Below are 13845 nucleotides of genomic sequence, written 5' to 3'. Positions count from 1 at the left end.
ACTCAAGGGCGGCTTTCTCTCAGAGGTGCTTGCAGGGATTACCATGGGACACTGAGACACAGGGGCCTCTTAGGGCAGGGCTGACGGGAAACCAATGCTGTCTGCTCCACCCTGAGACTCCGCCCCATCCAAGCTGAGCACAGAGGCTTTTGCAAGTCTTGTCTCATAAGGGTGTCTCTAGCACAGAAGTTCTCCCAGCGTAGACACAGCTGATCCTCACAGCCAATGGGCCTGGAGGTCAATTCCTCCCAGTGATACCAACAACAATCAAGGCTTAACTACACAAGACTGTGCCACACAGCCCACAAAGGGGTGCACCAAGAGTGTCCACCTCAGGTAACTGGGGAGGCTGAGACACTGGGTCCTATAGGACACCTAGCACACAAAGCCAATCTATCAACTCAGGGAAGCAGCGAAAATGCGAAGACAAAGAAACAGATCACAAACGAAAGAAATGGAGGAAAGCAAACAACTGGATATAGAGTTCAAAACCACGGTTATAAGATATTTCAAGAATTCTCTAGAAAAGGCCGATAAATTTAGTGAGACCCTCGAGGATATGAAAAAGGACCAACTAGAAATTAAACATACACTGACTGAAATAAAAATTATACAGAGACCCAACAGCAGACTAGAGGAACGCAAGAATCAAGTCAAAGATTTGAAATACAAAGAAGCAAAAAATACTCAACCGGAAAAGCAAAAAGAAAAAAGAATCCAAAAATTTGAAGATAGTGTAAGGAGCCTCCGGGACAACCTCAAGCGTACCAACATCTGAATTATGGGGGTGCCAGAAGAAGAGAGAGAGCAAGATACTGAAAACCTATTTGAAGAAATAATGACCGAAAACTTCCCCCACTTGCTGAAAGAAATAGACTTACAAGTCTAGGAAGCGCAGAGAACCCCAAACAAAAGGAATCCAAAGAGGACCACACCAAGATACATCATCATTAAAATGCCAAGAGCAAAAGACAAAGAGAGAATATTAAAAGCAGCAAGAGAAAAACAGTTAATTACCTACAAGGGAGCACCCATACGACTGTCAGCTGATTTCTCAACAGAAACTATGCAGGCCAGATGGGAGTGGCAAGAAATATTCCAAGTGATGAATAACAAGAACCTACAACCAAGATTACTCTACCCAGCAAAGCTATCATTCAGAATTGAAGGTCAGATGAAGAGCTTCACAGATAAGAAAAAGCTAAAGGAGTTCATCACCGCCAAACCAGTATTATATGAAATGCTGAAAGGTATTCTTTAAGAAGAGGAAGAAGAAGAAAAAGGTAAAGATAAAAATTATGAACAACAAATACATATCATCAACAAGTGACTCTAAAAATCAAGTGAATAAAAAAATTTGGTGAATATAATAGAATCAGGGGCACAGAAAGAGTGGACTGACAATTCTTGGGGGGAAAGAGGTGTGGGGGGTGCGGGAAGAGACTGGACAAAAATCGTACACCTATGGATGAGAACAGTGGTGGGGGGGTAAGGGCAGAGGGTGGGGTGGAACCAGGTGGAGGGGAGTTATGGGGGGGGGAAAAAGAGGAACAACTGTAATAATCTGAACAATAAAGATTTATTAAAGCCAAAAAAAATAATAAAAATAATAAAAAATAAAATCTGCCTGCTGTAGACCAAGGTGTAAAATTATATATATATAAAAAAAGTATTAGCTTGGAATATAAGTCACAAAACCACGTGCCCATTACGGTTCCATGTGTATAAAAAATGTATATATACATCCACAGTGCAGGTTTGTATAAGTATAAAAAGAAAATCTAAAACAAAAAAAAAATTATTTTTTTTGAGACTGGCAAAAATTGGGATGGCAGGTAATATTCAGCATTGATAAAAGCCTAAAGAGACATACTTTAATACACTGTTGGTGGGAACATATAACTTTTGTAGGAGAATATGGCTGTATCTTTTATCTTTTAAATAAGCAGCACATGATTCAGTCAAGTAACTTCACTTCTCGGTACCTCTCCTAAATGTCCACATATGGGCACAAAGAGGCATGTACTAGGATTGTATCATTATTTGTAATAGTAAACACGGCAACTTAAATATTATAGTGGGAGTATGGTTAAATACTCATCCATTTTATGAAATATTTTACTAAAATTAAAAATAAGGTTTGTTCCTTCCCCTCAATTTTTCTATGAACCTAAAACTGCATGAACAAATAAAAGTTTATTTAAAAAAAGAATTAGTTTAAGAGTTAAAGCCCTCACTTCCCAAAATGATTGAGAAATCCTTAGAATTCTTAAACCACTAAGTTAGTGGTAACTTTATTTCTAAACATTCCTGAATTTCCTAGTGATAAAGGTAGGACTTCATATTCAAGGTACTAGATATATTAAATAAGAGTATGTATGCCGAAACCAGTTTGGCTCAGTGGATAGAGCGTCGGCCTGCGGACTGAAGGGTCCCGGTTCGATTCCGGTCAAGGGCATGTACCTTGGTTGCGGGCACATCCCTAGTGGGAGGTGTGCAGGAGGCAGCTGATCGATGTTTCTCTCTCATCGATGTTTCTAGCTCTCTATCCCTCTCCCTTCCCCTCTGTAAAATATCAATAAAATATATTTAAAAAAAAAAAAAAAGTGTGTGTACTAGTAACTGTGACTCCTTACAGGCAGGAATGGTGTCAGCTATCTATGGATCCCCAGTGCCTGATGCCCGTGCTTGACATAGGAGTTGCTCATACATGTTTGCATGGAATAAATCCATGCCATAAAGCAGTTTTAAGAGATTAAAAAAAAAACTTGAAAAAAATTCAAGAGATGAGAAAAGAAATCACATAAAACGAAACGATAATATAATTTCCAAAGAGGAAATTATCTAGCTAATTTTAGCCCGGAAAAAATATGTCCCAGTCTACGATTTTAAGAGTGATTCAAACAGGTAGGGAAAACCACGTGCAAAGTTTGAAGAACATTAATATGTATTTACCAGCAATTCTAGAAGAAATTCTTTATCAAAAGTTGTGTCTTCGGTTTTAGGAAGAGTTGGTAACAAGCAGAGGTATGATGCCACCTGGTGGAGTGTATTTGAACTACAGAATAGAGAAGATTCAAATCAGAATGTTTTAACAACTTACTTCACTTCTAAATATGTAATTTTATAGTTTAAAAAGTTTTACCTAGAAAATATAGTCCTATAACATGAGTAGCAAATATAAAATTATCAGCAATGAAAGATAAGCCTACAGAGTTCTCAAAGTGTTTTCTGAAAACCTGTTGTGTGGTCCCTGAGATTCAGGAAATCTACAATGACAACACTTTTTTATATTAATACTAAAACAATAGTTTTTCACTGTCTTTACATATACAGGGACAGTGCAAAGCAATGGTGGTCAAAACTGCTAGCACAGATCAAGGCAGTGGCACCAACTGGTACTATAAGTAGTTATAGCATTCTGCATGCCATACACAGTTTTAACAAAACCACAAAACCCCAGTTTTAAGAATGTCCTTGATGAAGCAGTTATTAAACTTGGACCCCTGAGTATCTGTTTTTTTAAAAATTCTGTGTGACAGAAAGGGAGGTCCACATTTTGTATATGATGCTTATTTGAAAGAACTGACAAATGATGGCTATTCAGACTTGAATGATGGCAACAACAAAAAATTAATTTGAACAAAATAAACCTGTACCTTCAAGAAAAACAATTGACAAGTATTTGTTGCCAAAGATAAAACTTAAACTTCCAAGTGAAAAATTGTTATTTTGGAAAACCTTCATTTGCCACTATGAGCTAGACAGCTTTCCTTAAGCACAGTTTAATCACCCACCCCCCAATTCCCTCACTCTATCCCAGTCCCTGGTAATCACTACTCTGTTTTCAACTTCTATAATTGTGCTTTTTCCAGAAAGTCAAGTAATGGGATCATACATTACATACCCTGTTGACACTGGTTGCTTTTACTTAGCATAGTGCATTTGAGATTCAGCCATATTGTTGTATCTTTTTATTGCTGAGTAACATTGTTGGTTCCTTTTTATTGCGGAGTAATATTCCATTGTAGGGATATATCACAGTATGTTTATTCGTTCTCCAGTTAAAGAATATTTGTGTATTCCAGTTTTTGATAACTATAAAGTCACTACAAATATTTCTGTACAGATGTTTGTGTGAATATAACTTTTCATTTCTCTTGAGCATGTCTGTGAGAATACTAGATCATATAGTAAGTGCATGCTTAACTTTACAAGAAACTGTCAAATTTTTCCAGTGTCACTACCATTTTGAATTCCCAGCAGAAATGTATGATTTCATTTATAATGTGGAATCTTTGCAAAAAAAAAAAAAGCTCCTAGATACAGAGAATAGAGTGATGGTTGCTGGGGGGAGGTAAAAATAAAAGATATAAACTTTCCGTTAATAAAAAGATCATGGGGATGTAACGTATAGCATAGTGAGTATAGGAAACAATACCTTATTACATATTTGAAAGTTGCTAAGAGAGTAAATGGTAAAAGTTCTCATCACAAGGAAAAAAATTCTATAACTGTGTATGGTGACAGATGTTAACTATACTTTTTTTGGTGATCATTTCAAAATATATACAAATATCAAATCATTATGTTGTACAACAAATTAATACAATGTATGTCAATTATATCTCAATTAAATATATTTTTTTAAATGTCAGGGCCCAGAAAGCAGACTACCTAGGTTCAAATCCTATCTGGCACTTACTTGCTGTGTGACGTAGGCAAATTATTTACCTATTCTGTGCCTTAGCTACTTTATATTTAAAATGATACCTAATCCTCTCACATGAATGTTTTTAGGATTAAGTTATTTACATACTTAATTGAGTGCCAACAACATAGTAAATAAATATATGCTATTATTACTATTTTTTAAAAAGTATATTAGCAGATAGCTAAGTGCTAGAGAATATTACTAACTTCATAAATTTTAAACATGTAAAAATTTTCCTAAGTCACACCTCTAATATTACATACAGTTGTCCCCTCCTTCTGCATGGGGGATATGTTCCAAGACCCCCATAGGATACGTGAAACTTCAAATAGTATGGAACCCTGTATATACTGTTTTTTCATATACATATCTATACTGAGTGGCCAGATTATTATGATCTCTGAATGCATAATAATCTGGCCACTCAGTGTATATCTTACCTAATAATAGACAAACATGTAAACTGACCGTACCTCCACTACACCCACAGCCAATCAGAGTGAGTATGCAAATTAGAAGGCCAGCGATGGCAGCCACCCAGCTGCTCCAGGCGCGGAGTGGCCAGGTGGGGCAGGCCGCCTGCTATGAGAGGGAGGGCGGGGGGCGAAGGGATCTACAGAAGCGGAGTGCCACAGCGAAGACAAGACTGCAGACTCCGGAGTCTGCAGCAAAGACGAAGTTGGCAGACTCTGGCCGGACTGAAGGCCTGGGTCCCGGGTGCCAGAGGAAAACCGGTGCTGGAAGCCAAGGGAAGGAAGGCCTATTGCACGAATCTCTTCATGCAATGGGCCTCGTGTGTGTGTGTGTGTGTGTGTGTGTGTGTGTGTGTGTGTGTATTAGAGGCCCGGTGTATGAATTCATTCATGGGTGGGGTTCGGCCAGCCTGGCCAGGGGTAGGGGACATGGGCTGTTGGCCGGAGGGGAAATTTGTATATTAGCCTTTTATTATATAGGATATACACTGAGTGGCCAGATTATTATGCGTTCAGAGATCATAATAATCTGGTCACTCAGTGTATACTAATAATAGAGGAATATGCAAATTGTCTGGGACACCGTCACAGTAACAGTAACAACCGAACAGCAAGCTGCATGGGGCAACAAGGCTGGCAGGGGGGTTAGAGAGGAATGATCAAATGACTGAACAGCAGGCTACTTGGGGCAACCAGGCTGGCAGGGGGGCTGTTGGGGGCAACCAGGTCAGTGGGGGGGGGGGGGGGGAGGGGGCAGTTGGGGGTGACCAAGCTGGCAGGGAGGGCAGTAAGGGGCGACCAGGCCGGCAGAGGGGGGCAGTGGGGGTGATCAGGCCAGCGGGGGGCGGGGGCAGTTGGAGGCAACCATGCCGGCAGGGGGGGGGGGCAGGGAGGGGCGACCAGGCTGGCAGGGGGGCAGTTGGGGGTGACCAGGCCGGCAGGGAGGGCAGTAAAGGGTGACCAGGCTGATGGGGGGCGGGAAGTTGGGGGCGACCAGGCCGGCGGGGGGAGGGGAGGGGGCAATTAGGGTGCTCAGGCTGGCAGGGGAGGCAGTTATGGGCGATTAGGCAGGCAGGCGAGGAGTTAGGAGCTAGCGGTCCCAGATTGTGAGAGGGTGCAGGCTGAGCTGAGGGGGGGCACTGGGCCTCTAAAGTGTGTGTGTGTGTATACACTTTTGTCCTTAATCATCTTCTTCAATTCTACCAGAAATGTGGCAGCAGCTTCTTCATCGTCAAATGCAGCCTCTCCAGGAATTTTTATATCAGTCTAAGCCTATTCCTGAATTTATCTGGCCATCCCTTACTTGCAGTAAATGCCCTGGTATCACTCATTTCAGGGGATCCTTGGCGGAAGTCTTTGTGTAGGCTCAATGCTTTCTGGCACAGCAATTGGAACATGTTTTCTGTTTGTGTCCCCTACCCACAAAGTTAAGGCTTTTTCCATCTTAACTAAGCATTTATCATGCACTGTGGCCATGATAAAATTTTTACAGTCTGTAGTGAGCAAAACTAGCATGAATTCCTTTTTCCTTCTTTGGTTTCAAGATTCACAATTTCAAGGCTGAATATTCATTCTTACCATAAAGCTTAGCAACTTTAGCAAACACTTTCTTATTAAACCAAGGAAGCAATTTACGGCTTCTCTTTAGCATATTCAAATTGCCGACATCACTACTCTTGTATTTTGGGGCCATTATTAATTAAAATAACAATGAAATACAAGCACCTCAACACTATAGAAGTTAATCTGGCTATCAAGATGGCAACTAAGTGACTAATAGGTATATAGCAAGGATACGCTGGACAAAGGGATGATTCATGTCCCAGGCAGGACCAAGCGGGACAGTGTGCAATTTGAAACTGATGACTTATTTCTGGAATTTTCCATTGAATGTTTCTGTTTTTATCCACAAAAAGCAAAGCAGTGGATAAGGGGGGTCTAGTGTATGATGAACATTTTTGGTTTCCGTTGTATATTGTTTATGACTATTCTAAGAAAAAATTAAAATCTAGGAAACTGTATGTTATGAAAATATAAATTTTACCAAAAACAGAAAAAGACGGATAATTATATATAAGTGACTCAAAGATACCACATGCTAGAGAGAAGCACTAGCTAGTTCTGCTTGTCAATAAATAGGGCAGCAAGTAACATTACCTAAGGAATACAAAAGAAAAAAATTAAAATTCAGGTTTCCTTTCATGTTACCTTACCTAAGAGGTCCAAATAACTTGACCAAGGATCCCCGAGTATCTACTTCTGCCACATTTGAGAGGGCAAAATCATAGAGTTCAGGGAAATGTGCAAAAGCAGCTCTCTGGAAAAGAACAGCAAACACACACAAAAAAATCAATAATTAATGTCCACCTATTAATACAATCAACTACAATTTATAAACTCTATAATAAAAACATTTAAAAATAGATTTATGCACTTCTCTTTTAAATGCTTCTCATATGTGACCTCTTCCTTATTTAGCCAGAAGCAGTCAATACACTAGGGGAAAACGAAAAAAGTTCTAGCAGAAATGCAAAAACAAAGAGTCAATGTTCAGTTTTTTATTTCTAAACTTGTCCTCTGAATATATAGGAAAGCCAGCTTCATTGACATGAGGGAAGAAAAAGAAAACACTATTATCAAGAAATGGCTTTAATAAAACTAAAAGAGTTTTAATTTTTAAGGAAAATTCCCACTGAAGAGATAGCTTGAGGCCAAAAGTACTAGTATCTAGTATAGTGGGCTTGTGCCCTGCTTTACATTAGAACCCCAGAAACAGAGTGCCTTGCAGGGTACCACCCCAACCAACATGGGGTAAGCTAGAAGAAAACAAATGGTGGCATTATGCTGATTTGATAGGAGAAAGAGATAACATCCCTAGTCTTCCTTAATGCCCATGTGGTACACAGAAGACCCAGAAGTTTTCATGTACCCCATAGTGGATCATGCAGAAAGTTGCCAAGGTTATGGATGAGCTTGCCATGAGATTAATACAGGCAATGGCAAATGACCCTGCAATCCAAACCTGAAGTGTGAGCTAAGCTAGGAAATGAATGGGAGTCACCTCTCAGGAAGAGTTCTAGCACCATCAAGAACAAAGCTGGGCCTCATCAGCAGGGAGACAGCCAAGCTCCTTGAGAGCAATCATCATGCCTTGCCTGTGCCAGGAACACAGGCCACAAGCCATCCCAGCCAGGGTCACTTCAAGGGCAGAGGCGCAAGGACAAAAACAATAATGCTCTGAAAAAAGCAGGAAAGGAAGTCTGAGCGGAGACAGTGTGCCATCACTCCTCTTGCAAACAATGAGGCTATCCTAGTGTCTCCATGCACCCCAGTGCAGACTGGGAAAGAAGAGGGAGAGCAGAGACACCGTGAGAGATAGTGGAATTGATTATGAGAGACAGTTGAACTTAAGTTTGAGTCTTTATCCCAAAAATGACTTTTTAGAACAGAAAGAACTGAATTACTTTAAATTGACAAACAAAAGTTTCTTTCTGCCACCAGAGAAAATGGAGCTCAAGAGCAAGAGAGCATTAATAGAACACAAAGATATTTTTTTCACATCTGAGCTATACTGGTAAATTTCATTACCTGTGTTTATCTTTAAAATGTACAAAATGTTGCCCTGGCCAGTGTTGCTCAGTTGGTTAGAGCATCATCCTGTAGACCAAAAGGTGGCGAGGTTCATTCCCAGTCAGGGCACATACGCGGGTTGCAGGTTCAATTCCTGGTAGGGGCAACTGTGGGAGGCAACCAATGAATCTCTCTCTCTCTCTCTCTCTCTCTCTCTCTCTCCCTCTCCCTCTATCCAGTCAGTAAAAACATATCCTTGGGTAAGGCTTAAAATTTTTTTTAACAAAAAATTAAACTTAAAAAAAATGTACAAAATGTTCATACTACTTTGTCATATGTTGAAATATCTCCTTTCATAAAATACAACTGGTATTTAAATGCACTACATTGGCCCAGTAACTATTATTTCTGAGTATCAGGATGAGGCCTATGAAAGCAAGCCATTTTTTTTTCATGAGCTCAAAGTTCAAAATGAAAACAGTATTAAATTAATACCTATTCTATTAGCACTATAAAAATCACAAATTACTCATGGCCTGACGTTATGGAGCAGAAGCAAAGGCTACCATGCATTTCAATTACCTGTAGAGAAGTGATTCTATCATAGTGAATGGTAGTCATCTCGTTCTCTGTCAGAGCATTTCCAGTCTGGTCATTAATCTCGAAACCAGTATAGAACTTAAGCATGTCCAAAAGCTGAAAGGATATATTTAAGTTAACAAACTGTGTGAACATAACAGCAAGAAAGCATCAACAGACACTGATTATTAAAACTAATAAACAAGTCCACTTACCTTCTCAAAGGTGCTGAAAAATTTTATAATGTAAACAGTACAACAAACATTTCAGAACATACCCTAGTTTGTTTTATTTATGTGAGAATAGGTAGTATGTGAATAAATTAAGTCTATTTCATATACATGGTCTACTTATACAGAGAACTTAGGCTCCAACCCCAATATTAAGAGACATTAATGATCTAATCAAAGCCAATCATTTCAATGGGGAAAAAAATCAATCTATATGACTGCAAATTTATAGAACTACTAAAGGCCCGGTGAAAGAAATTCCTGCACAAAGGCGGGGGGTGTCCCTCAGCCCAGCCTGCACCTCTCCAATCCGGGACCCCTTGGGGATGTCCGACTGCCAGTTTAGGCCCGATCCCGGAGATCAGGCCTAAACTGGCAGTCAGACATCCCTCTCACAACCTGGGACCGCTGGCTCCTAACCACTCGCCTGCCTGCCTGCCTGATCGGCCCCTAACCTCTCCCCTGCCAGCCCTATCGCTCCCAACTGCCCTCCCCTGCTGGCCCAATTGCCCACAACTGCCCTCCCCTGCCGCGACCCACCTCCTCCATGTGGCTGCCGGGCCCTGCCTCCACTGTGCTTGCGGCCATCTTGTGGTGGCCATCTTTGTGGCAGCCATCTTTGTGGCAGCCATCTTGTGACAATGTTGCACACAAGGGCCACCTAGGCTTTTATTAGTAGAGATACCACTAGAGGAAACTCCTGAGGTCTTTTACTTTGAGAATTTTCTGAATGAGGGTTTTGGAATTCATGATAGAAGAATCTCTTCTCTACATGCTGCTTCCATGAAGGAAAACAGCAAGGTGGGGAAGGCTAATTGATCTACTCCCCTCCTCAGTCTCCACGGCCATCAGGCTGTGCTTTGGCTCAGTTCCCCTGCAGCGGCAGCATCAGCACAGTTCATTGGCTGCCTTTGCCCCAAATCTTTATTATTCTTAATTCTAATCTATGGCATAGCAGATAGTAGGATTTTAACATATGAATCAAATCACTGGGATTTAATAAGAGAACGAGAAAGAAAAAGGAATGCTCACAGACACAAGATAAAAGAAGACATAATATGTAAACACATAAAAACTGTATCTCTAACTATGATCTCATCAAAAGACAAGTGTTAGAAGTTTGTTAGAAGACTTTTCTTCTGGATGACATTACAGGAAATGCAGAACAATAACACTTTCATCATCCTATCCAAGTTAGCAAACAAAGCGTATACACATCCACACTCTCAACTGCCTGTCAGCATCAGCTCATGGAAGGAGGGTCATAGTGTTAGGGCATAGTTTGCTTGAAATTAATGCTCATCATCTGTTATATTCCACAGTGGTTATGTGGGACTACATCACACATAATTTAGTAAAATCATAATAAAATCACATGTGATTAGCAAAAAGCTATAATATGTCAGTACTGGAGGCCACCTATACAGGAATGCATTCATTTTGTACATTAAGACTTGATTTTACTTAAAAATGACTAATAAGAAATCTTCATTATTCAATTCCATATAAAGCAAAATTACTTTATGTGATGCTCTGGTACTCCCAGTTTCATGGCAGAAAAAGATCAATTCAGAAATAAGAACAGTAAGTATGTTCAGATACATCAATGCTCACCTGGGAAAAAAGATGGCCATCCTCTTCCCTGTGAACAAGATTGGAAAGGTAGCAGTGAACCAGGAGGTGGGAGTCATCCAGGATGGTATTAAACCAGCGCCTTGTGGGGAGTAGAGCCTAGAAAAAATAAACACCACAGCAGTAAGTCTGCAGGTTTTCTGTAGCTGGAGGTGAAACTATTGATATTTAACTTGAAAGTGTTAATCACATCCAAAGTCCCCTCCAGTCACCCAAAGACACCATGCACAAAGCAAGGTCCATGTTGTAAATAAACTCGGTGCTAATATTTCCCAAAAAATACAGATTTTTGAGGGTTTTTTTTTCCAAATAAAATCCTATATGAAATCCCAGTATGTACTGTGTATAGGTTTAAAAATGAAGCTGCTTTGAAAAAAAAGGGAGTGAGGAGCCCTGAATAGAGACTCCTGTTTTGGTTTCCACCTCCTAAACCACCTATGACAGTCAGCAAGGCAATGCTGTGGAACTGCCAGTGAGAAAACCACCCTCATTTTATGGGTGAAGTTATTGAAGTCCCCAGAGGTTATAAATTAGTTATGGGCAGAGCTAGAAAGTGAATGAAGATCTCATGAATGACTGCTAGTCTAATACTCTGATCCTCAGGCTGAGAAACCACCCCACCTTTCCAGATAAGGAACAAACAGAAAGGATTTTCTTTCAATTTGCTTCACTAAAGATGGAAAGGAAATAATTTCAATCTGAAGTACACCAACTCTGTATCTGAATTTTTCATCAAAATCTTTTACCTAATAGTATGAAATTTTCTTTTCTAAGAATCTTAATGAGAAAAAGTTGACAATAGCAGCTATATCATTATTCATCAACAATATTAAGCAAATTTTTCAAAGTTAGATTATTAAAGAGATGGCCACAAATCCATTATTTCAGGTACTATTGAGAACTCTATGAAGAGGTATTAAAATGTGACAGAAAATAAACTGCCATTGCTGAGCTCATATTTAACAACTATACTAAATAATGTTTTTCCTACAAACAGCAGCCATCTGAAAACTTCCAAGAGTCAACTGCTTTGACTCTCTTCTCTATGAGACACCTTGAAATAGGTACATTAAACTAAGACCAGTTTGAGGTGATAAAAATATTTCATATATAGTCATATGCATAATCTTAGCCTCCTTAATGATTACGACAGAAAACTCACTGCACACTTCTTACCTCTAGGTCAATCATAAGTTCAATGAATCTTTCACAGTAATGAACTTTGTCCATCGTGACAGGTTCTAGATATAATGAAGAAAGCATGTTAGAATTTTCTTACTTAGGTCACTGGTCGGCAAACTCATTAGTCAACAGAGCGGCAAACTGACCACTGACTTAGGTTATTCTGTGTTACTATCTCTTAAAACTGGCAGTGATTAAAACAAGGCCACTTGTCTCTTATTCATCAGGACTGGGCTATTAGGAGAGTAAGGACCTCACATAGATTTCAAAAGAAGGCAGGCCCTACCCTTATGTTTAGCTCTACAAATATAAGAAAATGAAAACCCTAGCTTGGATCAGAAACACATTATAAAATAAGATTTGCAAAAATATTTTAAAATGTTAATTTTTAAAAATTTGTGAATGATTTTGAAAAAACCTGAGATATAAAAACTAGAAAGGCAGTTTTATATCAGTTTTTGCCCCACTTTCCTTGTTATCTTCACATGCTAAATTTCTAGAACAACTTTCATGTGCATAAAACAGATGCATATATGTGCACACGTATGCATACAAACATACTATATAATACTAAGAAAATGGGTGGGCAAGTTACACACCAAACTAATTAAAGGGATAATTTTTAGGACTTTTTTCCACTGTACATGTATTCCTTTTGACATTAACATGTCAATGACACGAGCAATAAAATATTTTTTAAATCACTCTTATTTTATACTATCCATGAGCATTAATGCACTATTGTAACAAACATTTACATTTTTGTTTTAAATAATTATAGTCTTGTGACATGCATATTTTCAGAGTACAAGTTTTTTTTTATAATGCCAGAAAATGGTCTACCATTTTACTAGCTAAAACCATCCTGCCAATATTGTTTCAATTAAAAGGGAGATAATTTCAGGTTCTCTACTGTTGCTTAGGCTAAGGAGTCCCAGCAGTAACTAACACAGCACTAGACCTATAGAAGGTACCCTACAAATGCTTATACTAATCCATTTATTACATTTACAAGAGGCCTGGTGCACAAAATTCGTGCACTTGGCGGGGGGGGGAGGGGAGGGGGGTGTCCCTCAGCCAGGCCTGCGTCCCCTCGCAGTCTGGAAGCCCTCAGGGGAGGTCCAACTGATGGCTTGCTCCCTGCAGGGTGTGGGCCTAAACCAGCAGTCGGACATCCTTAGTGCTGCTGCAGAGGCGGGAGAGGCTCCCACCACTGCCGATGCGCTCACCAGAGGTGAGCCCGGCTTCTGGCTGAGCGGCACTCTCGCTGTGGGAGCACATTGATGGTCAGTGCACGAAATAGCGACCGGTTGTTCCGCTGTTCGGTTGATTTGCATATTAGCCTTTTATTATTAAACTAGAGGCCCAGTGCACATAATTCGTGCACAGGGTATGGGGGGGATCGTTCAGCCCAGCCTGCACCCTCTCCAATCCAGGACCCCTCGGGGGATGTCCTATTGCCGGT

At 39.9% G+C, this 13845-nt stretch overlaps 1 protein-coding gene across 2 annotated transcripts in view; it reads right to left on the bottom strand.

The window, feature by feature from the left end:
• AQR (aquarius intron-binding spliceosomal factor) overlaps positions 1-13845 on the bottom strand; it is a 112761-nt gene that overhangs the window by 57645 nt on the left and 41271 nt on the right. The window contains exons 10-14 of one of the 2 annotated variants that reach the window (XM_080686507.1): positions 12375-12439; positions 11181-11297; positions 9340-9453; positions 7401-7504; positions 2956-3058 (exon numbers count right to left, since the gene is read on the bottom strand). In XM_080686507.1, the coding sequence (XP_080542633.1) occupies positions 2956-3058; positions 7401-7504; positions 9340-9453; positions 11181-11297; positions 12375-12439 (503 nt within the window). Of the gene's footprint in view, positions 1-2955; positions 3059-3907; positions 3926-7400; positions 7505-9339; positions 9454-11180; positions 11298-12374; positions 12440-13845 lie in introns of those variants that run through there. The other variant, XM_080686508.1, reaches the window with a different exon arrangement.

This window comes from Plecotus auritus, assembly GCF_963455305.1.
Source record: "Plecotus auritus genome assembly, chromosome: 1".
In the NCBI taxonomy this organism is placed as follows: Eukaryota; Metazoa; Chordata; class Mammalia; order Chiroptera; family Vespertilionidae; genus Plecotus; species Plecotus auritus.
This window is presented reverse-complemented; position numbering and strand designations above follow the sequence as displayed.